This window comes from Bos indicus x Bos taurus, chromosome 19 (genome assembly GCF_003369695.1).
Source record: "Bos indicus x Bos taurus breed Angus x Brahman F1 hybrid chromosome 19, Bos_hybrid_MaternalHap_v2.0, whole genome shotgun sequence".
In the NCBI taxonomy this organism is placed as follows: Eukaryota; Metazoa; Chordata; class Mammalia; order Artiodactyla; family Bovidae; genus Bos; species Bos indicus x Bos taurus.
In genome coordinates this window covers 44045639-44070676 of record NC_040094.1, presented here as the reverse complement: position 1 = coordinate 44070676, position 25038 = coordinate 44045639, and the positions used below count along the sequence as shown (strand labels likewise).

The window sequence follows — 25038 nt, the reverse complement described above, 5'->3', positions numbered from 1 at the left end:
ACATAATTAATAATAATTCTAACATAAATCTAGCATACTATAGATCTACAGTAATAAGAGAATAGACTCTGTATGATTTCAGTACCTTTAAACCATGAAATCTTTGCATCTTATTTTATGTCCCTGGATATGGTCCAATGTCTCTTAATTTACACTCTATGGGAACTTGAATAGAATTTGTATCCTACTGTTGTGTGAAAATTATATAAATTTTAATTATGTTGAATTGGCTCATGGTGCTTTTCAAGCCTACTATATCCTTCTACTTTTCTGTATATTCATTCTATTAATTTTTGAGAGTTTTCTATTGAAACTCCAACTAAAAATCTTGATTTATTTACTTAAAAAATAATTGTAATATATAGCAGAATTATATGTAACTTTGTTCTGTTTTCCAAGTCTCCTGTAAATGTGTTATCATACTTTCATAATTTAAACAAAGAAAGAAATAAAAAGAATAAAATGGTTATTGGTCATTTAAACTTACTGTCATCCTGAGGATTCACAAGTCATGTCTAAAGTAAACATATATCTGTAACTTGAGGAGCAGATCTGTGATCAAAATGTGCTAATACATTGGTTATTTTACAAATTGATCATGGGCTGACACTCTTCTCAACTTTACCCATCACGAGTTCTTAGCCTTTGTGTTAGCTGCTCAGTCAGGTCCAACTCTTTGAGACCACATAGATTGTAGCCCACCAGGCTCCTCTGTCCATGGGACTCTCCAGGCAAGAATACTGGAGCGGGTTGCCATGCCCTCCTCCAGGGGATCTTCTCCACCCAGGAATTGAACCTGAATCTCCTGCACTACATGCAGATTCTTTACCATCTGAGCCACCAGGGAGGCCCTCTTAGCCTTTAGGGCTGTCCATTTCTAGCCTTTGCCTGTCCCAGTGAAAGATAGCAGTCCTGCACTGGTGGAATCTCTGGTTTTAAAACTTTTTATTTGCATAATAAAAAAATTGTGCATTCCAATAATTAAAATCATTTGAACAACAAAAAAAAATGGCACTCTGATTAAACTGCATTTTACAGCCCGCAGAACACCTTGGACCAGCTTTTTACTCTAGATTTCACTGTCGTCCCACCCAGCTTCCTCCTTCACCAACATGCAAGTTCTTTTCCTTCCCTGCCAGCCACACAGGCAGATGGGAGAGGCAGGCGCGGCCTACGTTGTCAGTAGTTCTCCATTCTTTGATGTGAAAAGGGGTAGCACAGTCATTTAAACTCGATCCAACCTCTTTGCATCTTACAAAGTTAAACAGCTAAAAGAAGTAAAATAAGAAGGCAATGCTTGTGGAATGTACAGTGCATACTGGCGGCGCACGCTTCATTACGACTCGCCTGCTTGCTTGTCCTGTTCAATCGTTTCTTTCGAAGGCAGTGGATTTTTCTCTTGCGTTTCCGTTTTCTTCAATTTCGACTTATCGAACTTCTCAATCTCAGCCATATCGGGTTTGTCAGACATGGTTGCAGAGGGCGCGGAGCGAACTGCGAGCGAGTGAAGTCGAATCTGCGCTGTGGCCGCCGCGAGTGCCCTGGTGGAATCTCTGATCTAAAAATCTTCCACAGGATTTCTTTACGTTCTACCCTTTTATATAGATCTATACCAAAACTTCTTTGTGGTAATTCTCTCTTCTTGTGCTATCTTGATTGTAGATAGTAAGTTAGTTTCTGACCCAGAGGCTCAACATGATTTTTAGGCCCTTGCTTTTTTTTTTTTTGCCACGCTGCATGACTTGTGGGATTTCAGTTGCCTGACCAGGGATCGAACCCAAACCCTCAGCAGTGAGAGGGAGGAGTCCTAACCACTGGATTACCAGGGAATTGCCTTAAGCTCTTTCTTAGAAGAAAGAAAAGAAAGAGCTAAAGTTGTTTTAGACACTGCTGTTAACTAATATTGTTATGCCTGTTTCAATAGTGAGTTTATGAAATGAACTTTGAAAAATGGTATCTTCATACTTAGAAACCAGTACTAGCCCACTGGGAGGGTCAGTCTAAGTTTTATAATGTCCTTTGGCCACAAGAAATCAAAATCTCTGTGGTCTGTGTTATGAGCTGTGTCTGGTATCCAAAGGATGATTTGGTGCAGCCACTCATCTTACTGGCATCCGTGGAGTAGAGGAGAGAGGATGAACTCTGGAGTCAGACTGCCTGGTTCTTAAACTGGCTCCTCCATTCTGGACCAGCTCCCTAACGCCTCTGTGCCTTTTCATGTGTAATGTGAGGATAAATTCTAACACCCACCTTACAGAGATATTGGGAGAATTAAGAGAGTTTACCGTATAAATAAAATGTGTAAGTAAAAACAGAGCCTGGCGTATATTAAGCACAAATTTCATCTTTTATTATGCGTCTTTATCAACCTGACCAACTACTGGGGGCGGGGGCATTGTTTACTTTCTGCCAGAACTCTATTGCAAAGAATCTGGCTTTGGTCCTCGAGGGCAAATAAACCACCCAGGATGGGGACCATGCCCAAGCAGTGGGGTTCAATTCAAACTGAACAAGACCATTTCTCTTCTCCCCTGATGAGACCATTAGCATCTCAGAGGTGCCTGGTGCTAGCCCCCCCAACAATCCCAAAGAAATCAAATTCCGTAGGACTCAACTTTCCCTAAAGATTCACATCCCAAAGTTCTTTTTCTTTTTTTAAATTTCTGCTGCTGTACTCAGGCTTTCTCTAGCTGAGGTGAGTGGGGACTACTCTCTAATTGCAGTGCTCAGGCTCAACAGTTGCAGCTCACAGGCTCTAGAGCATGGGCTCAGTAATTGTGGTACATCAGCTTGGTTGTCTCAAGGCATGTGGGATCTTCCCAAACCAGGGATTGAACCCATGTCCCCTGCATTGGTGGGCAAACTCTTAACCACTGGACCACCAGGGAAGTCCCCAGCATTCTGAAGTGAATGATCAGGTCTCACTCTCAGTAGATCCAGAGTTATGCTGGTGAGTCAAGGCTTTTGGAGGTTGGGACCCTGCACCCAGGATGAAATAAATCCTGGAGCGACACTTTCAGTATCTCTGAGCATCCTTTGCTGCTATAACTTGCTCTGTTCAGACTTCCTTTAACTGTAACCAAAAACCTTGCTGACACCAGGATATTGGATTCCATAGTCTGTTCAGACTTTTTTTTTTTTTTAATCCTTTGGGCAACACTGCACAGGGTGTGGGATCTCAGTTTCCAGACCAGGGATGGAACCTGTGCCAGGGTCCTAACCACTGAGCAACCGGAGAACTCCCAAGTTGGCTCAGCCTTATTCTGCTAGTACAACTTACATTCCCTGATTGCTTAGTTCAGTAGTGATCCTGCCTGTCTGCTCTCAAGTTGCAGTTTGACCCCATAAAGCAACTCGTGCTGCGCTGTGGTCTGGTAACTAACGTTCCATCTTGGCCAACGATATTGTGCCTATGTTGATATGCTCAACTCTGCCTGTGTCCTTGTTGACACTTTACAACTCTCTGAAGCCCTGTTGGGACTTCTGGCCCAACCCAAGACAAAACAGCTTCCTTTTTCAAAAAGAAAATGTAAGTACACAGAAACCAAATTATTTGTTTAGGGAAATAGAGAAAGAGCTAGAAATTTAGCTGAGCCAGAATTAGAAGCTTCAGATCACATTACCTCTAAAATATAGTAATCAACAAGACTTCATTCTTAAGTAAAATGTTGTTTTAATAAAATACTGCATGTATATATTTTTCTTTGCAAAGATGTTATGACCAGGATGGTTGGTGTGAATGATAATATATGGTGAGCTATATAATTAGTAGAAAAAACAAGTACTCTCAAATAAATAGGCTTCAACATTTTTTTTAAAAGAACATAGTCTGCAAATCAGTTGAGACTAGAGAACAGGCAAGGAGGAGGAGTTGGCTTTTCCTCCAAGAATGTGCTCTTGATTGGTTTCGGATATGGAAAGGAGTCATATTTATCCTCCAGGAATCAAATGTAACATTGGAGTGACCTTCTGGAGAGAGGAATCCTGGCCCTCTCCTTGCCATTTTGCCTAAAATTTAAGAGCTTAACTGAAACATACAAAAGCACCACTACAGAGTTGCCTTCAGGCATCTGAGGATTCAGCAGGATGGGTGTAAAATCAGTTGGAAATTCTGGGGAAAGCAGAGCTGGGCTAGTAAGGAGAAAGATTAAATGTTATGGAGGATAAGCTGACTTTGTACAAAGTTTCTGACCTAGTACAATATCCAGGTCACCACAGCCATCCAGAAATCTCAGTAAATACAATGACCATGGATATATAATAGAAAAATACAAGCAGAATTACTCCACTAACCACTGATTAATTATACTTGAAGTTGTCCCCCATTGTTGAGAGTCCTTTACCTAAAGATTCAAATATAATCAAAGTCATTAAGATATTGTTTGACATACAATTTTCAGGGTATGCAAGATATTAAAAAATCCTCCTTAATCAATCCTTTCCCTACCAAATCCACAGCTCCTTTCTCCTTTTCTGGGTAATGATGAGCATGAGTAGAAAATGCAGTTGTTAGCTAGAAGATTTAAGAAAGAACTGACTTTTTAGTGGTGTCTTACTCTTAGCATAAACATATTCCATATCTGCAAGGTAACTTTTATAAATTAAACATGTTGTCATTTAAAAAAAAAAAAAGGGAAATTCACTTGTGATTCCCAGCCTAGCATTATGAGCTAGCTGATCCTACTCTCATAGTTCAGTTGGTCAAGAATCTGCCTGCAAGGCCGGAGACCAGGGTTCGATTCCTGGGTGGAGAAGATCCCCTGGAGAAGGAAATGGCAACCCACTCCAGTATTCTTGCCTGGAGAATCCCATGGACAGAGGAGCCTGGTGGGATACAGTCTATGAGGCTGCAAGAGCTGGACATGACTTAGAGACTAAACTACTACTACTACCAAGAAGTCTTGCCTTTGTACTGGACAGAAAAAAAAGCAGACCTTTGCAGGAACAATCCAGAATGATCCACCTTCCAATAAGGCTTTCTCAAATAAAAGCTTTCTCTAGTTTTTCAATAAAACATCACCCAAAACAATTAGAATTGCAAAGGGGGAAAGGGGGCCACCTGAGGTGACTCTAGTACCTCTGGCCCCATGATGGGCCGGCAGAAGGCCCTAACCATCCTCAATCCTTGGCAGAGTCATTGGCTTTTAATTCTGAAGGCTCCACATCCCTTTACAAAGTCTTCTTGTTGGGCTGGCCCAGCACCCGGGCGAGGCAGTAGGGGATGAGGCTGACAGATGCCAGGGGCACCGCTGCACTCTTGCAGAAGGACAGGACATAGAAGATCAGCTCGATTTGGGAGGGGGGTTTCAAAGAGTCAAAGAGGTGCAGGAGGACGAGGGAGGCCACGATGCAGCTGAGGCGAAACGGGAACCACTTGCTGAGCTTGCCCTTGCAGCTCTCCCGGTACATGCTAGAGTTGAGAGCCAGACCCAAGCCAAAGAGGGTCCCCAGATTCTTGAGGAGGCTGGCAAAGGGCGTTGTATCAATGTGGACCCACTCCGGCCGCTCACACCTTCGCTTGGCTTTCTCTAGAGTCCACAGCAGGTCGACCCCCAGCCACTTTAACAGCAGGTAAAATCCAATGGCGAAACTGAACAGGAAGCAGGTGATGAGAAAGTACTTCTTGAGACTGGCATTGTAGATGCTCTGGATGTGGCGGAAAGTCTCAGCAACCGCAATGCCTGAGTGGAAGAAGGAATGACCGTGAGAACTGGGGAAGATGCTGGCCCGTCAGCTAGAGGTGAGTTTGGAGCAGTGGGTGACCTGCCATCTGTCCCACCATTGTGGAGTTAAATCCCAGAAGCCAGATCAGAGGGTCTTTTGTTTTTTTCCCATGTGTGATTCCAGCCTGTTCTCGGCCATAGATTCTTTGAGATGGAAGAGATATGCCACTTACTTCCTCCCACCACATGCAAACTTCCTGTGTTGAGAGGTGGGTCAGGGGTGGTCCTCCTGTCTCTGTTTGAATACCCTCAAGGATGGAGAGCTCACTCCCACTCGACAGCTCATTTCATCTTCGCGTGAATTTGATCATTTGTGCTGTGCTAAAACCTCTCTCACGACTGAGCAACTGGACTGAACTGAACTGATAGATCTCAATTCTTTTTGCAGGAGTTTGTAAGTAACTCTAGAGCCTCTGTTAACACATTTAAACACATTTGAAGATCCCCTGGAGAAGAGAATGTCTACCCACTCCAGTATTCTTGTCTGGAGAATTCCATGGACAGAAGAGCCTGGTGGGCTACAGTCCACAGGGTTGCAACGAGTCGACACAGCTGAGTGACTATCACTTTCACTATTTTTTTTTCATTCTTAGGGGTGAGGGATAAATTAGGAGGTTGGGATTAACATATACATACTGCTATATATAAAACAGATATAGGACCTACTATATAGCACAGAAACTAAGATCATGGCATCTGATCCCATCACTTCATGGGAAATAGATGGGGAAACAGTGGAAACAGTGTCAGACTTTATTTTGGGGGGCTCCAAAATCACTGCAGATGGTGATTGCAGCCATGAAATTAAAAGACTCTTACTCCTTGGAAGGAAAGTTATAACCAACCTAGACAGCATATTCAAAAGCAGAAACATTACTTTGCCAACAAAGGTCTGTCTAATCAAGGCTATGGTTTTTCCAGTGGTCATGTATGGATGTGAGAGTTGGACTGTGAAGAAAGCTGAGTGCTGAAGAATTGATGCTTTTGATCTGTGGTGTTGGAGAAGACTCTTGAGAGTCCCTTGGATTGCAAGGAGATCCAACCAGTCCATCCTAAAGGAGACCAGTCCTGGGTGTTCATTGGAAGGACTGATGCTGAAGCTGAAACTCCAATACTTTGGCCATCTCATGCAAAGAGTTGACTCATTGGAAAAGACCCTGATGCTGGAAGGGACTGGGGGCAGGAGGAGAAGGGGACGACAGAGGATGAGATGGCTGGATGTCATCACCGACTCGACGGACATGAGTTTGGGTAAACTCTGGGAGTTGGTAATGGACAGGGAGGCCTGGTGTGCTGCGATTCATGGGGTGGCAAAGAGTCGGACACGACTGAGCGACTGAACTGAACTGAACTGATACAGTACAGGGAACTCTACTCAGTACTTTATAATAACCTATAAGGGAAAAGAATCTGAAAAGAAATATATATATATACTGAATCACTCTGCTGTACACCTGAAACTAACATGATATTGTACATCAACTATACTTCAATTTAAAAATAATAAACTGGTGGAAAAGACTAGACAAAACAGATTGGGAACTCAAAGAATAAAGATAGTTATTCTTCTTTCTGACTTAAACTTTCTCAGATCTTTCATGTAACATGAACGTCCAGGCTCTTCCTCAAACATGGAACCCAGTGCTATAATGCTGTGTTAATTTCATAGTTGCCAGGAAGTCGTCATTTTTCTTGTTCTCAACATGCTATGTGAATGCTGCTCTCCTCTGCTTTTTCAGGTCTCCAGGGGAAAAATTCCACATTTCCCCTAAGGTCTTGTATTCCAGTGTTCCCCACAAAGTCAAGAAATTCTTTCTTACACTTAGCTTACCTAAGTCTTTTCTGCCCCTTATTAGCTGGATCTAAGAAAACAACATATTTGAAACACAGACCCTATAATAAAGTCCAGCTGTGGGTATCTATTAGGTTTGCAAATGAGTTTATTTAAATAAAGAGCTTTCCAAGAACATTGTGTTAATTTGTTAAATTTGATAGGTTTTCTTAACCCTAACCTAGGGCCCACTTCCAATTGAAGAGCTGTAAGAAATAAAGAATGTAAAAATATCTCAGCGATTTTAGGCAAAGTCAACTGGGTGAGTTAATTTGCTGTCTTGTCATTTTTCTGAAGCACACTTAATTGTGTTAATATCTGGGCACTCCCATAGAAATAAGTCACTTAAATTGCCCACCCTTGACTTCCAACCCACTAAAATACTAACGGTATTGATTATACACACAACATGGCTAGAATACTGGCATTTTGTCCTGATTAGGAAGGAATGGTATAGGTGGGGGTTGGAGGGAGGGAACCAGAGCAGTTGGTACCTGACAAGACTCCAGCAACAACTTGATGGGGAAAATGAGCAGCAAGGTAGATTCGTGACAGGCAGACATTCAGTTGCACGACCCAGAATCCCAACCACAACATGACATTCAAGCACCTGCGACAGAAAAGGCAGTCATAAGAAAATCCAGATATAGATCCTTCACCAAAAAGAATAGCCTCAGCAGCAACACTGGAGCCTGGCAAACTCAGGTTGTATTAGCGGAATTTTTTGTAAGTTGAAGACTGTACTCAAAATTTCAAAGATAGCCGTGGCAAGTGGTGAACCCCTGTGTATGTGAATTTCAACCTCTCTATTTTATGTTTCATAATGAAGAATTTGCTCAGTGGCTGCATACTCAGAATTCCCCATAAAAATAGTGTCTTCTGCTTCTTTGTTTATTTCAACTTGGATGGGGCATCGCAATGTTTGGTACGGAAATGGGCTTTTATTTACCGCCTGCTTCTTCCTCACTAGCTGATCTTGAGAAAGCCCTCTTCTGTTAGGCCTTGTTCCTGATCTCTAAAATTAGATGTTGCCCATATGGGTCCCTTCTACCCCTAACATTCTGTGACTCTAATGTTTACTCCTGGCAGAAATGCCACAACTCTTTTTAGTACCACCCCAAGGCATGAGGTGGGCAGAGGGCATGGAGGAAGAGCAAGCGGTATGTCCGCTACAGAGACACCTCCTGCCATCCACCACCCATAACCCAGAGCTGAGTTCTTACCGAAATCTGTAGGTTGACTTTTTCTTTCCACGAAAGATAGAGAGGGTGGATGTGACCATCACATAGTATACACCTGCTGTACCCATGGCGTGGCCAGAGGGACTCCCTAAAGAATAGGAAAGAGATGAATGAATGAACCAAAGCTGAAAAATCTTCATCTGGGAGATTGCTAGGGGGCATCATCTATCCATCCATCCATCCATTCATCCTTCCTTCCGTCTTTTCATCCATCTATCCAGCCAGACATCTATCCATCTTTACATCCATCCAGCCAGCCATCTATCTTTTCATCCATTGATTCAATTATCCATCCACCCATCCATCCTTCCACCCATCTACCCATCCTGCCATCCATTCATTTACCTATTTAGTTATCTATGTACCACATATCTATTAAGCTCCTACTACATGACCAGCAATGTGCTAGGCTCTGGGAGAACAGTGCGTGGCACAGTCAGAGAAAGCCTCAGCTCTTGAGATTATACAGTCTATATACAGTCTAGAGATTACACACAGAACCAGCCTGCTGGGTATATAATTGCAAATCGATCTGCCCTCCATTACCTCTCTTCTACTCTCTTTGCTCACTCAGCTCTGGCTGTGCTGGCCTCATTGCTCTCCTTGAAACACACTTTCTCCTCAGTGTCTGTGACATTGGTCTTTCTATCCAGACACCTCTTCCTCCAGGATTTATTGGCTAATTCTCTCGCCTCCTTCAAGTTTTTGCACAGATTTCTCCTTCTCAGTGAGTCCTTCCCTGACCACTCTATTTAACACTGCATCCAATTGCTATTCCTGGTCTCCTTTTCCTGAAAGGTGGAGGGCCCTGTGCCACAGGATCCTTTTCTGGACTAAAGAATTTATTTTTCCTTTCTGTTGTTGAGAGTGTGGTTGCAGGTGGCTCTCAGTGCTCAGACTTCACTGGACATTGCCCTGGGCTGATGAGAGCCATCTTGATCAAAACTACCCTTTCCCTGGGGGGACCCTGCACCCAATCACTCATCTCTATTACTACCCTTTCCTGGGGGGGATCCTGCACCCAATCACTCATCTCTATTGGGGTATAAGACCTGGTCCCCTTGAATCAATTCAGAGCTCCTATGGGGTTAGCTGAGACTGAATGGCAATTAGACTTCTGCCCAGGTGGCTTCCATCCCTTCCTTCCACAAGTACTGCTCTCGAGTGTAGCACCTCCTGTGTGCTGATCTCCATCTGAGTCTGCTTTCCAGGGAACCCCACATAAACCCTTGCCTTTCTTCCTCATCCTCCTCCTTCTTCTAATATCCTAAATATTTACTTGTGTATTATGATTTTTTATCTCTCTCTCTCTCTCTCTCTCTCTCTCTCTCTCTCTCTCTCTCGTGCGCACACACACACACACACACACACACACACATCTCATTCAAATATAAGCTCCACAAGAGTAGGAGCCTTTTTTTTTTAAGCTGCACCACACAGCTTGTGGGATCTTAGTTCCAGAGACTGAACCTGAGCCACCACAGGGAGGGCTTCCCAGATGGCTCAGTGGTAAAGAATCTGGCTGCCAATGCAGGAGCCTAAGGAGACTCGGGTTTGATTCCTGGGTTGGGAAGATCCCCTGGAGGAGGAAATGGCAACTCATTCCAGTATTCCTGCCTGGAAAATTTCATGGACAGAGGAGCCTGGCGGGCTACAGTCCAAAGAGCTGGTCACAAAGAGCTGAACATGACTGAGCAACTGAGCACCCACCCACAGTGAAAGCGCCGAGTGAAGTGCTGAACCATTGAACCACCAGGGAATTCCCAAGGGTAGGGATCTTTGTTTTATTCATTGAGGCATTTCAAGTGCCTAGAACAATGTTTGGTACAGATACTAAATAAATAACATTTGAATGAGTGAATATACTCTAAAGTGAATCGAGGTTTCGTGTAAACAAATAACCAAGGGCAATGCCCTAGTCTGGGAATCAGGGATAGGGCCCCTGAGTTTAGGACACTAACACTGAGACCTGTAGGGGAGCGGAGGGGTTGAATATTCCTTTTTTTTTTTACTGAAAAATGAAATCTATCATTTGGCTGAACAATGCCTGTCTGGGTGTAACTAGTAAAGTACAGATAGGGTATGGGACTGAACGGTCAGCTGGGGAAGACACATCTCCCTGGCCAGGCTTCTGGAAAGGATGACCAGGGGCTCAGGCCTCTACCATGTTCCCTTCCTGGACAAAGGGCCACAGCACAGTTACTCTCATGAGCCCTTTGTCTGTGAGGGAGCCCTTGCCTCTCTGAACTAGCAATTTCTGTTCTGAAAACATTAGGCAGATTCCAAACTGGCAGTCACAGGCTATTCTGGAAGGCCTGGCTACAAGTGAATTCAGATGGAGTTGTACCAAATCCAAGACCATGACCAGAGCTTGAAGGAGTGGCTCTCTGCACGTCCCCTTCAAAGACAGCTTCATCCAGCACGAATGTTACCAGGTGTTCACAATGGGCACGGCCCACCCAGCTTCTGTCTGGATGAGGGCTGGACCTCTCACCTGGGCCGGTCTCACAGGTGACCGGGAACTGCTTTATCAGCGGTGCCGAGGTGTTGCTGTAGTAGTCGGTATCCAAAACCCACCAGTATGGGCGCTGTCCAAAGAGAATCCTGTGAAAAAGCAGAACGAGGGTCTGGAGTTACTGAAGGAATGCTTTGGCCCAACGCCACAGCTTCAAGAAGAGAGTGTAGCTCAAGGAGAAGATCCATAAGATCCAACCCAGAACACGAGCCCCTCCAAGAAGGGGAACTGAGCTGTTAGGGAAATGCAGGAGGGAGGGAGGGAGGGAGACATTTATGGAGCATCCTTTACAGAACTTGTGAATTTTGCCTTTGGAGGTATTATTTATTCAAACATAAATAAATAAATCCCATATCCTCAAAACCATATTAACAGCAGCTAGGAATTCCCTGGTGGCTCAGATGGTAAAGCGTCTGTCTACAATGCGGGAGACCCGGGTTCAAGCCTTGGGTTGGGAAGATCCCCTGGAGAAGGAAATGGCAATCCACTCCAGTACTATTACCTGGAAAATCCCATGGACAGAGGAGCCTGCTAGGCTACAGTCTATGGGGTCGCAAAGAGTCGGACATGACTGAGCGACTTCCCTTTCACTGGTGGTTTAGTTGGTAAGTCGTGTCCCACTCTTGTGACTCCATAGACTGTAGCCCTCCAGGTTCCTCTGTCCATGGGATTTCTCAGTCAAAAATAATGGAGTGGGTTTCTATTTCCTTCTCGAGGAGATCTTCCTGACCTAAGGATAGAACCTAGATCTCCTGAGGCTCCTGTATTGGCAGGCAGATTAACAGCACTATGTAACTTTTTTTTTAAACCCTGAGAAGAATTTGCCCTAGAAGGATGCCTAGGGACTACAGTTTGCGACTTGGATTTGCGTATCCTACAGCTCATTTCTTCAGGCCTCCAAAGTCTTGGGTTTCTTCCGGACTTCAGAGACTGAGCCCGAGCCCCAAGGACAAGCCTCCCTTGTGGTCTCTATTTCCATCAGAATCACTTTCTGTAAGGACATACATAGCTACTATTTGCTTGTTTTGTATCCTCCGGCTTTGAAACAGAATATCTCAGATCAGCCACTTCCCCTTTGAAAGCATGTTTTTCATTGTGGAAACAGGGGTGAAGGGTCAGTCAGGATGCTTCTTTTGCTCTGCAGTGGAGGAATAGTGACTTCTCACTAAAACTGGCGACAGCCACTAACTCTGACCTCTACCAAGTTAGAGAAAATGGAAGTTATAGGCAAAACTTGGTAGGTTTTTCAACAGAAATTTCAGAATCCCGTCAGTATGCCTTGGGCTTCTGAGCCCAATAACAATGTTCGAGACTTTTCTTGTTTATGGCCAAAGAAAATTAAAGCTAGAAGAGATCTTAAGAAGCACCTGACAGTGAACAAAGATAATTTTAGGGATGGTAAAAGTCTCTGAGGGCAGCTGGTCCAAACTGTTCATTTTCTACACGAAGAAATAGAGACCAAAACAGTGATGTGTTGGAGTCAACTGGTACTGGCTAACAGTTGTAAAATATTCAGGGTTTTTTCAAGCCAGACCCATTGATAGCTTGAATGGGATAACAGACACAGTAGAAATTGGCAAATACTAAAATTGGGGCTTCTTTACCTTTTGAAAGTCAGTTTATTAGCACTGGATATAACATAATTCTTTAGAGCCTTGCCTATGAAGTCAGCCTGCCTGGGCTTGAATCCTTACTCTGACATTTACTACCTGTGTTTTTGTAGTCACTTAACTCAGTGCCTTAGTCTTACTGCTGCTGCTAAGTCACTTCAGTCATGTCCAACTCTGTGCAACCCCATAGACGGCAGCCCACCAGGCTCCCCCGTCCCTGGGATTCTTCAGGCAAGAACACTGGAGTGGGTTGCCATTTCCTTCTCCAGTGCATGAAAGTGAAAAGTGAAAGTGAAGTCGCTCAGTCGTGCCGACCCTCAGTGACCCCATGGACTGCAGCCTACCAGGCTACTCCGTCCATAGGATTTTCCAGGCAAGAGTACTGGAATGGGGTGCCATTGCCTTCTCCGCTCTTACTAGTAATACCCTATAAAAAAGTGCTTAGCATGTGGCCTGGCACATACTACAGGATCAACAATTGTTGATAACTATAGTAATTATTAAGATCCCAGAGATAATCTAGGTTTACAGATTATAAAACAGAAACTCAGAGAGTTGCTCTGAGTTGCCCAAGACATAAAGATGGCTGAACAAGAGAGGTCTCTGAATTGCTTTTCATGACCTCACACAACGGGTTTTGAAATTGCCTGTTTCCTTTTTTCATACCTCATCTTTCTTCCTTCTATCTTTGTGTCACCTATGCTGCTTCAAAGTAATAAAACAGAGTTTCAGACTTCCCTGGTAGTCCATTGGTTAAGAATTCACCTGCCAATGCAGGGGACACGGGTTTGATCCCTGCTCCGGGAAGATCCCACATGCTGCAAAGCAACTAAACCCATGCACCAGAATTACTGAAGCCTGAGCTCTAGAGCCCGTGCACCACAATAAGGGAAGCCGCTACAACAAGAAGCCCGTGCATCCCAACTAGAGAGTAGCCCCTGCTCTCTCCAACTCTAGAAAACCTGCACACAGCCACCAAGACCCAGAGCAGCCAGAAAAACAAACAAAAAACACAAAAACAAGCAAACAGAAAAATGGCATTTCTTTGCTTATAGCCTATAATTCACTAGGTCTAGCTGGCCTTCCATCCATATTAGTCTTCCCTGTATCTTCACTCACTGACAGGGTTTTCTGTCTTCTCTCTTTCTATAGAGGATCCAGAGACAGGAGGGGAGTAAACTACAATTGCATGAATAGCATGAAAAAGCAACTTCTGATGGACAGACATTTCCAAAGACAATGCCAGCCTCTTTCCTTGCTGATTTCCTCTTTGTCCGGCTCTTACTCACCACTTAAAGACGAGGTTGAGCCAATCTCCAATCACAGCTACCCAGAGGAGTTTGATGCCCACAGCTTCTCGAAGATGGAACCAAATGGGGAAGAGGACATAAAAGGCATTCCTGAGATCTGCAATCACAGACACCAAGATGAACCAATCCTGGGAGTTCTGGTAATTCACCTGGAGGTAGTGTGTTGACTGGATCCCAAAGTCATGTAGAACGTTCATTCCCTTCTCCATCCTCACTCAGGAAGCCTTCGGCTGTGCCCTTGCAGTTATTTCAGACTGGGTGGTGATTGCTCTGCTATCAGCCTGTGCCTTGCCTCTGTTTTATACACCCTGTATCCAGTCTGCAGGCCAACCCAGCCCTGATCTTTGGACTCAAAAACCACTTTTGTCTAAAATCTATTGATCAAAGGTGCATCACCAGTAGGTTGATGCAAACATGTAAAGTGTGATTTACGTAAAATAGAAAAACAGGCACACAAAAACAGCCTGATCAGCCATGGGCTGGCACAGCCAATTATTAACTTTGGCATGGCTGCTTGACGGTACAAGGGGTTGCCCTCCTGGTTCTGAAACCTGGCCAGAGACACAGGACAGAGTCTAAATCTGCCATGGTTCTTGCAAAGATGTCTGACTTCCCGTCTACAATTGCACTTATTTGGGAACAAAGAAAAGTCTTGGTGCTCTAGCAATTCAACTTTTAAATAGTTAAATTTTAAAATATAATAAGTTCTATTGTAGTGGGGACTGTCACATTGCTGGACATTTCTGAATTTCACTAGAATCTGGAAAATGTCTCTGATTTGGGAGATCAAACCCTCTTTTCAGTATTGGCTCTGTATCTCTTAGGTCTAGAAAATAATCATCTTTGAATGCACTGATTAATTCATTTAACGTCCTTAAAGTGAGGACCTTTGGGGTTTTAACACATAAGTATAAGCAATAGAGTGCATGTGTGTGTGTGCGGTGGCTCAGTGAAAAACAGTATGATGAATTGCTGCTGCTGCTGCTTAGTCACTAAGTCGTGTCTGACTCTTTGTGACTCCATGGACTGTAGCCCATAAGGCTCCTTCTTCCATGGGATTTCCTAGACAAGAATACTGGAGTAGGTTGCCATTTCCTTCTCCAGGGGATCTTCCCAACCCAGGGATTGAACCCGAGTCTCCTCAGCTACCTGGGAAGCCCATACGATGAATAAATAGTTCTAAATAAAATCACAAGCAAACTGGGGACTGGGACTCTGGAAAGGGCTTTGTACTTTGAGTTTTCTTTCATTTGTACTTGGATATATACAGATAGATAGATAAGCATAATCACCAAGAAGTCAATACAGTACTATTATAGCCATGGATGTAGACAAGAAATAAAGTAAAATACATCAAGTTATGCGAAGCAATGCTGCCTGCTCACCCCTATAGGCAGAAACCACCCTGCATCAGCACAGAGACCAAAACCTCACACTCACATGACCTAGGACTGAAGAGAGCAGGGTCTGAGTCAGGTGACAGACTGATGCATTTTCAAGGATAAGAGCCGGTGAGAATAAAACTTGTTAAAATCCACCTGAATTCTCCCTTAGTAAGTCCACAATTGCTTTGTAAGGGGTAGTTCGGGGACAGGGAAAAGAAACTCAGAGCAAATGAGTTTGTAGCAAAGGTTGACCACATTCCATGCTGGAAATGATTAAAACCTCATCCAGGAGTTATGATCTGGAGTCTCATTCCCACCCCTCTGGGCTCCTCCTCAGCTCCAGCAGAATTTAACTGCCTTTGACTCTACTGTCTCTGCTGGTCCAAGCATCCCTATCCTGCCACCCCTTGCAGGGAGAGCTGGAGTAATGGTGGTGTGGGTGGCAGTGAGTGGGCTCCAAATGATGGGTGTCCTTGTGGTGTTGAGGGGGAGGGTGTTCTGCACTATCGGGACTGCCAGGTCACAGGGAGCAGGCCCCACAGAAGAGGTGACCCCCTCCCTCTAACCAGATAAGCCTTCCTAGAAAGTACTGAGTATCTACTGCAATGATCCCTCAGGACTGAAGTTTCTACGGTCAGAGGTGAGACAAGGGCAAGTTGGGCAGATGCTCTGACAACATATTCAGAGGCACTATCTGGGTCTCCAACCTCCGCTGGCTGCGAGGAGCCAGAGTACCTGAGTTGGGCACGGTGCCATCACGTGCTCAGCATATGGGGAGCCAGGGGAGAGCCCTATCTTCTGGGGGAAACTCAGGGAGTGTGAGCCTGTTGATAAGGAGGGCAGATGGAGCTGATATCCCATTCTGGGCACACAGGGCAGTTGGGGAGTCTTTCTGACAGGCTGCCTGCCTGGCAGGGTGACTCTCTTGTCTGGAGCAATTGCCTACATCATGAGACTATTTGCTGGTCTCTACTTTTCTAACTTCCAACCCCTTCCTGCTGCCTCCAGCAAATTTTTATCAGGTGCAGAAAGAGGTGAGGCCCCCAGCCCAAGAACTTGAGGCTGCTAGAAAGCTGACTGAAGAGAAAAATTGGGAGCTTTCAAATCCTCCAGGGACTTGTGACTATTTGTGGTGAATACAGCAGAAAAAGCATTTGAGTGGCTGGAGGTTTCGGTGAGAATTCTCTCATTTAAAGAACTATCTCCAGAGAGAGGATTCCATCATCTCCCTCCAGCTTCTGGCATCTTTCAAGAAGTTCTCCAGTTTAATGCAACAAGCATTTATTGAGCAAAGCACCATGCCTGGCTCTCTGAGGAATTCAGAGTTAAATCCCGGCTGTCCTCAGGGATTTCCACACCATCTCTAGCGGGGCAGGGAAGCCATTTACTTAACTATGTCCAGTGCAGCATACTTTGATGAAAACAGAATCCATTTATACAAATGTCAGTGAGTTCCCTATTATTTTGTCCTTGGCAGAGATGGCTCAAGACTTTTGGGTTTTTTGGAACACAAATGTTAATTTATTAAGGAGCTTCAAAGTCATACAAATAATATGACAAGATTTAGTTTAGCTAAATAATATGACAAGATTTAGTTTAGTAACTCAAGGCTTCGTAATGCTTTCTGGGGAAACAACTGCTGAGTCTAGGAAACAGTGAAGATGGAAAATTATACAGGTCCCTCCCTCTTCACCAGGCACATTAGCTGGGCACTCCCCAGGCACTCTCTGCACAAACAGAAATTCAGAGGCTTGGAGATCTTGGTTTGGGAAGAACATGAAGGCAAGTTTCCAGAAAGTACAGTCTGGTCTGCCGTTAACTAAGAGCAGCTGGTTCCAGTGTATCTGGCACCTTCTTCCCAGAGCAAGGTTGACTCATTCACTCAGATAAGTTTCTTTGCTGACAGGAAAGCAAAAGGGAAGGAGCCATAAGTGACCATGCACCTCATCCAGAAATTACATTTATTAACAAAAAGAGATGGTGACTTTATCTACAGCCAAATCCTCTCTAGTGGCTGGGGCTCTAGGTCCTATTGAGAAAGGAGCTGCCTTTCTGCTCAGCTATGATCACTAGAATGGATCTTGTCTGCACATTGTAGCAGGGAGGCCAAACCCAGCTTCACTCCAAGGCTTTGAGTAACAATGTAGATGTCTCTGAAGGGTGACAGCTGTAACCACAAGACGTACACTTTTTTTTTTTTAATTTCTTGGGACTTCCCTGGTGGTTCAGTGGTTAGGACTTCGCCTTCCAATGCAGGGGATGCAGGTTTGATCCCTGATTGGGGAACTAAAATCCTACATGCCTCAGGGCAATTAAGCCTGTGCTAAAGAAAGCCCGTGTGCTGCAATGAAGACCCAGTGTAGCCAAAATAAAATAAAATAAGAACTCTCCTCCCACTCCACCAAATTTCTTTTCAGGTGCTTTTTTTCTTACCAAAGTGATCAGTGGTGGGGGCATGGGGTGGGGGTGGGGCTGAGGGGCAGACAGAAATTGGCTGGATCAGCTGCCGTTACCTTTGATGTGAGTGACCCAGATTTTTTTTTTTTTTTTTTACAAAAACATGTCGGTAAAAACAGGTGGAGGGAGAGATGGGTTAATCATTGTTAGCCAGTGAAAATGGCTGACTTATCTCCAGCACGGTGGGAAAGTTCAGCTGCAGGACCTTGAACTGTGCATCTATTGACCAGGTTGGGGAAGCGTGGTTCATGTCTCAGGATGAGCTGGACATTTTGTCCACAGAAAAATGCTGCAGGGCGCTAGCTTCACAGTAAACAGTTAAGGATCTTTGGCTCATTACCTACCTCTTGTCACCTCAGGGTCTGCCTTCTACCAAAATCAAATGAATCATCCTGTTGCAGGAAGGGAGACCCTTTCCAGGGAACAGGAGCAGGCTCTTGTCTAACACTCAGAAATGAGTTGTCCGAGGAGACGAATGTGCTGACAAAGCAAGAGACTTTACTGGGAAGAGGCACCCAGGTTGAGAGCAGCAGGACAAGGGGACCCAAGAGAACAGCTCTGTCACATGGCTCACAGTCTAGGGGGTTTTATGGTAATGGGATTAGTTTCTGGGTTGTCTCTGGTCAATCATTCTGACTCAGGGTCCTTCCTGATGGTGTACATGTTGCACATCCAAGATGGATTCCAGCAAGGAGGATTCTGGGAGGTTGGTAGACACGTGGTGTCCCCCTTTGACCTTTCCCGAATTCTTCTGGTTGGTGGTGGCTTGTTAGTTCTGTGTTCCTGACCAAGACTTCCTGTTATAAAATTATTCATGCAAATGGTTACTATTGTGCCTGGCCATGGTGGGCGGTTTCAGTCAGTGTTTCCCCTAACAATCCAAGCCATTATGAGAAGTACAGACTGATCATTTTTTCCCTCTCCTCCCTCTTCCTTAAACCCCCTTCCCCTCCCAAAGAAGCTATTGTTCCCTCCAGAGATTATCCTGTTTTCACAAACGGTCAACTAGTTCACTTACCACCAGAGGGTAGACACTTCTCCCATTCTCCATCAGCCCCTTGGTGGTGCCAAACCGGGACACATTCTATCTGTCAAATTCCATCCTTCTTGCCAGGAGTTAAATTTTGTTGACGTTGCATGGCAGAGGCAGAAGCAAAGGAAGGAAAGCTCTAAAAAAGTGGTTGGGACTATTAGGAAAAAGTTCATTTTCTTCTTTGTCTTAGTCTATACTCCAGAGACAAAGAGGAGCTGGCTGAGGGGAGACAGGAAGGGTGACTCCAGCTAAGGATCCAATCCTGACCTGCATTCCTCCTTGCTTCAACTCATGAATTCTTTGGAAGAACTAAAGGAAGGGAGGGAATTGAAGAGACATCAGTTGTGAAGTCCTAGCTCAGCCTGATGGAGAGTGAAGTGAGGTAGGGGATGGGGGGTAGGAGGTGGGTATGGGGCAGAAAGAGCATCTTGGTTTTCCTAAGAAGACTCAGAAACATTCTCAAGCTTATAGCAGGCAATCCAGGAGACTGTCCTTCCCCCATTGCCATCACTAATATTAAAAGGAAAAAAAAAGAGAAAGAATGATTAAAGAGCTGTGTGACCTCAACCAAGTCACTAGAGTTCTCTGAGTTTCACTCTTGTGACTTGATACTCACCCACCTTTGTTTTAACATTCTCTGAGTTTTGGGTGCTCATTTGAAAGTAGCTCCAATGATGTGGTGCCTGACTTTTATTTGATAGAAGCAAATAATTCATTATTACAGAAGGAAAAAGATAAACGTGTTCATATCTTTTTTGGGGAATTTTTCTGCACTGAAGTATGGTTGATTTACAGCATTTCAGGTATACAGCAAAGTGATTCTGTTATAAATATATTTATGTGTGTCCTTTTTTTCAGATTATCTTCCAGTATTCTTGCCTGGAGAATCTCATAGACAGAGGAGCCCGACAGGCTACAGTCCATAGGGTCGCAAGAGTTGGACATGACTTAGCGACTAAACCTCCACCTCCATAGGTTATTAAAAGGTATTGAATATGGTTCCCAGTACTATAGAGTAGGTCCATGTTGTTTATTTTATATACAATAGTATCTGCATATCTTTTTAATTAAAATATTTTCAAAAGTAATGTATCCACATAGTTAACAAAAACTTCAGAGTTTGAAAGATTGTTCAATGAAGTCAGTTCTTCCTTTCATCTCTGGGCATCTGCCAAACTTGGGTGCTGCCAGTACTTATCCAAGAACTGAGGTGCACGGGGAGTCAGAGAAGCACTCCACAATTCTCAAGTGGAGGTCAGCTCCCCACAGACAGCCTGGCATCCAGCTGTGATCCAGATTGGGGGAGGGGGTTTCCACCCTCTTCTCTTCCCCCTACTGTTTTTCTCTTCCAGCTCTGCCCTGTAGTCCTTTAATCAACTCTTTCTTTAATTTTCAGAATTTTCATCCCAACCAAAACACCCACGTTGTACAGTCAGTTATTAGTCCTTCCCTCTTCCGGAGCCCAGCTAGAGGACATAATTAGGAAATTAGTAGTCTTGGACCCTGTTAACCCACACCTTACCCCCTCTGAGAGTTCCCAAATGAGAACCATGATGCAGAGAAAAAGGAAGAGGTGAGGCCCAGAATTGTCATGAAAACAAACAATGAGGTTTCTCCCCCTCCCCTCAGGCCTGGAGAGGGCCAAGGAACTATTCTGAGCTATGAAAACACAGCAGGGCTCTGCTAGGAAATAAACAGCTGTCTGTCCCGCCAACGCCTGTCTCCCTAAACATGAGTCCTGACAGCGCCTGATCTCCAGCCAGAGAGTGGGAGAGAGAGGGAGAAGGGCAAGGAGAGCCTATTGTGTCTCCCTCTTTTAGGATGGAAGGAAAGATTTGTTTTATTTGGAATATTTTAAAGTTTTTCTGCACCATAGTACGTTTGAAGTGAAGGAGGGAGGTGCTAGTGCTGTGCAAGTTCAGGGGATCTCTCCAACCTTGAATTCCAGAGATCAGGATGTGAGTTGCTCCCAAGGCAATGGCAACCCACTCCAGTACTCTTGCCTGGAAAATCCCATGGACTGAGAAGCCTGGTGGGCTGCAGTCCATGGGGTCGCTAAGAGTCGGACACGACTGAGCAACTTCACTTTCACTTTTCACTTTCATGCATTGGAGGAGGAAATGGCAACCCACTCCAGTGTTCTTGCCTGGAGAATCCCAGGGACCGCAGGGCCTGGTGGGCTGCTGTCTATGGGGTCACACAGAGTCGGACATGACTGAAGTGACTTAGCAGTAGCTTTGTGCAACTTCAGCCTCCTCTGCTCTACTGGGAAATCACCATGACCTTCCCACTGTCAGATCTGCTGGTTGACCTTTTCTCATCCTTCCTCTTTGTTAGTCTTTTGGCCACAACTGACACTTTTGACAGATAACCTCCTTGAAACAAGCACACTCACTGTTTTGAGTGTTGCTCCAGCAAGCTCTGTTTTCCTTTCTCCTCTTCCTCCTCCCATCATCAGTCTAATGTTAGGCCACCCTCTTGGACCCCATCTGGCTGCCTCATGCTATGCATGCTAAGTCACTTGTGTCCGACTCTTTGTGACCCCATGGACTGTAGCCCACCAGGCTCCCCTGTCCATGGGATTCTTCAGGCAAGAATACTGGAGTGGGTTACCATTTCCTCCTCCAGGGGATCTTCCCAACCCAGGGATTGAACCTGAGTCTCCTGTGGCTTCTGCATTGCAGGTGGATTCTTTACCACTGAGCCACTGAGGAAGCCTCACACACCCCCCAGATCTGAGTTCCTTCCAGACCTGTTCTTCCTCCAGACTTCTCTGCTTTGTAGATGCATCTCTTCCTCCTCTGTCATCCTATAGGCACTGAGCCTGACCACCTTTGAATCATCCTTGACACCTCATCAGGTCTTGTCTGATTTTCTTTTCAGGTGGCCACTCATCAATCCCCCTGCCTAGTTGGTTCCTTCATTACCTAATGCCTATGCCCTAATGCCTATGGCCTATGCCCCTTCTCACTCCCCAACCTGAGCCATCCTACAGACCACTGGCAAAGGCAAAGGAGCCTTCTTACAGTACAGTTCTTTCCACTTATCACCTGGAAAATATCCCGTCGCTCCCCATTACCTTCAGAATGAAGTTCAAACTCAAGCTCACCCAGAGTCTGAACTCAAGTTATCTTCCCAGCCTTTTGTCTTGCAGCTCTCTTTCTGGGACCCCCTCATTCCCACTATACTAATTTCCCAAACATGCCTTGGTTCACCTAAATTTCCTTCATCTGGAATAGAAATCCTCCCATCTCCACATATCCAGATTCTGAACATACTTCAAGGCCGAGTAATAAAGCCTTCCCAACCCACTGATATCCACCCCTCATCAGCCATAAACGATCAGTCAGACCTGAACTCCCCTAGTCCTTAATGGTCACTTAGCATATTCAAACCTTGCATTACACCTGTTTTGCATATACCTTAACCCTTTTCCTGTTATCCTGAGCCCTGAGGCCAAGAAAGCATCCCTTCTAGTCACCAGAACTGATGCTTGCATATCTAGGGTCAGTATGGTTACTTCATTAGACAGTTGCAGTGGTTCCTCCCATTACTGACGTACATCCCTTTGCATTGTGACTTTGCCTCTTTTCCTGTCAAGATGTGAGGTTTATGTCTCCATCCTTTGAATTTAGGGTTGATCTTGTGCAAGGGCATAGGTTTGATCCCTGGTCATGGAACTAAGATCCCACAAGTCAGACAGTGCAGTCAAAAAAAATTAAATTTAAAAAATATATGTCAAACACTAACTAGCATTCACTGAGCATTTATTATATGCCAAGAACTAGTATGGGCTTCCCAAGTGGCTCAGTGGGTAAAGAATCCACCTGCAATGCAGGAGACCTGGGTTTGATACCTGGGTCGGGAAGATCCCCTGAAGAAAGGAATGCCAGCCAACCCATTCCATTATTCTTGCCTGGAGAATCTATGGACAGAGGAGCCTGGTGGGCTACACTCAATAAGATCACAAAGAGTTGGACATGACTGAAGTGACTGAGCATGCACGCACACACAAGAACTAGTATTGGAAAAGTACATGAGCGAATTCATTTAGTCCTCATAAAAATCCTGAGTGGGATATTTATTACTGTTCCCATTTTACAGGTGAGGAAAATGAGGCACAGGGAAGTTAATTTGCTCAGGGCTATACTTGCCAGTTCCAAATCCTAACAATCTGTTTCCAGAAACCACACTATAAAACACTATACCATGTTACAGAACGAAGAAAACTTTTAACTCATTGCTCTGCCGCCTACGTACATGTCAAATTCTATAGCATGGTAAAGAATCTGCCTGCAATGCAGAAGACCTGGGTTTGATCCCTGGATCAGGAATATCCTCTGGAGAAGGGAATGGGGATCCACTCCAATATTCTTGCCTGGACAATCCAGTGGACAGAGGAGCCTGGCAGGCCTCAGTCCACGGGGTCACAAAGAGCTGGACATGACTGAGTGAGCTACTACCACTACTACTTGGAGTCCAACATCCAGTCTATGCTTCAAACCTTCCCACTCCATGCCATCCCAGGCTCTGGGCCCCTCCTGCCTGTTTCAGGGAAAACCCAGCATGGGGAACAGGTTTATAGACCCGCCAACATCCACCTACTCTGAAGCGTTTCTGTCCCATCCCCTCCATCCTGAAACCTTGGCTGGATTGTTGATTCCAGCAGTGCAGGTCTCATCTGGAAAGGAAATCCTCAGGCTAATGTGTCAGCATTGCCCTTTGGTCCTGTGTCCCAGCTTAGCCTGTGCAGCCAGGGTGATCATTCACTCAGGATCTTTGGGCTTCTTTTTTTTTTTTTTTTAACCACACCATGGGGCATGCAGGATCTTATCCCATCCAGTGATAGAACCCATGCCCCCTGCACTGGGAGCGCAGTCTTAACCACTGGATGGCCAGGGAAGTCCCATTAGCCTTCTTTGGTTGTTGTTCAGTTGCTAAGTCATGTCCGATTCCTTGGGACCCCATGGACTGCAGCACACCAGGCTTCCCTGTCCTTCACTATCTCCCTGAGTTTGCTCAAATTCATGTCTATTGAGTCGGTGATGCTCTCTAACCGTCTCATCCTCTGCCGCCCCCTTCTCCTTTTGTCTTCAATCTTTCCCAGCATCAGGGGTTTTCCCAGTGAGTCGGCTCTTCACATCAAGTGGCCAAAGTACTGGAGCTTCAGCTTCAGCATCAGTCCTTCCAAAGAATCTTCAGGGTTGATTTCCTTTAGGATTGACTGGTTTGATCTCCCTGCTGTCCAAGAGACTCAAGAGTCTTCTCTAGCACCACAATTCAAAAGCATCAATTCCTGGTGCTCAGTCTTTTTTATGGTCCAACTCTTAAATCCATACGTGACTACTGGAAAAACCATAGCTTTGACTACACAGACATTAGGCTTTAGATTTTCTTTTTGAGGTAGTCAAAGGAGAAATGGGAAATGAAATGGTTTTTTACTTGAATCACTGAATGTAACAATTGTCACTGTTTGTTCAGATTTCAACAAAGATACATTTAAGCACCCGTAATCAGACAGAGTCAGACATGACTGAAGCAACTAAGCATGCACGCACGCAAGCACTGGGCATGCCACCATGCTGGGCACCAGGCCACCAAGGCCAACAGGACATGGTTCTAACCCTAGGGAAGCAAGGGGAGGAAATGTGTCGATAATTAACTAGAGTTCAGTGTGTGAACCTCCACCGTACAGTTCTTTCTGAAGAACTAAGGGTGCGGAAGAACAAAGCCACCAGCAGGGAAAGAGGGACAGAATAATACTCAAGTTGGGTTTTAGAGGATGAATGAAACGTCACCCAATAAAGAAGAGAGGAAGGGGAAAGAGGAAGGAACCAGAGGAAAGGAGGAGGGGAGCTCACGGGCAGAGGCATGAGTGGATGGGAACAGCCTGATTGGGGAAGGTCCCACGGTTGGGAGCACCTAGCATGCAG

General features: G+C 44.9%; 1 protein-coding gene, 1 long non-coding RNA gene and 1 pseudogene across 4 annotated transcripts; all 3 read right to left on the bottom strand.

Annotated features, from left to right (window-relative positions):
* Nucleotides 1-931: 931 nt before the first annotated feature.
* On the bottom strand, nt 932-5116 carry LOC113878337 (annotated as a pseudogene). Its single transcript, XR_003506969.1, has 2 exons — nt 5078-5116; nt 932-1558 (listed from the first exon to the last, which is right to left on the bottom strand). The product of XR_003506969.1 is annotated as a thymosin beta-4 pseudogene (transcript).
* G6PC (glucose-6-phosphatase catalytic subunit) lies at nt 2325-14536 on the bottom strand. Of its 2 annotated transcripts, none has more exons than XM_027517509.1 (5): nt 14210-14536; nt 11290-11399; nt 8778-8883; nt 8049-8164; nt 2325-5681 (listed from the first exon to the last, which is right to left on the bottom strand). In XM_027517509.1, exons 1-5 carry the CDS (start codon nt 14437-14439, stop codon nt 5170-5172), a joined length of 1074 nt encoding a protein of 357 aa, XP_027373310.1. In that variant the 5' UTR covers nt 14440-14536; the 3' UTR covers nt 2325-5169. The 2 variants fall into 2 exon arrangements, with proteins under 2 accessions (XP_027373310.1, XP_027373311.1); XM_027517510.1 differs by having other exon boundaries at nt 14380-14531.
* A 4292-nt stretch (nt 14537-18828) lies between these two features.
* On the bottom strand, nt 18829-23918 carry LOC113877421. The gene is made up of 3 exons (XR_003506740.1): nt 23711-23918; nt 19091-19241; nt 18829-18869 (listed from the first exon to the last, which is right to left on the bottom strand). It is a non-coding gene; the product is annotated as an uncharacterized LOC113877421 (long non-coding RNA).
* Between the last annotated feature and the right edge of the window lie 1120 nt (nt 23919-25038).

Coding starts and splice junctions, on each gene's coding strand:
- G6PC (XM_027517509.1), bottom strand. CDS start 14,439: ATGGAGAAGGGAATGAACGTTCTACATGACTTTGGGATCCAGTCAACA. Junction 8,884..11,289: donor CACCTGTGAGACCGGCCCAG/GTGAGAGGTCCA, acceptor CCTATTCTTTAG/GGAGTCCCTCTGGCCACGCC. Junction 8,165..8,777: donor AAGTCAACCTACAGATTTCG/GTAAGAACTCAG, acceptor TTTCTGTCGCAG/GTGCTTGAATGTCATGTTGT.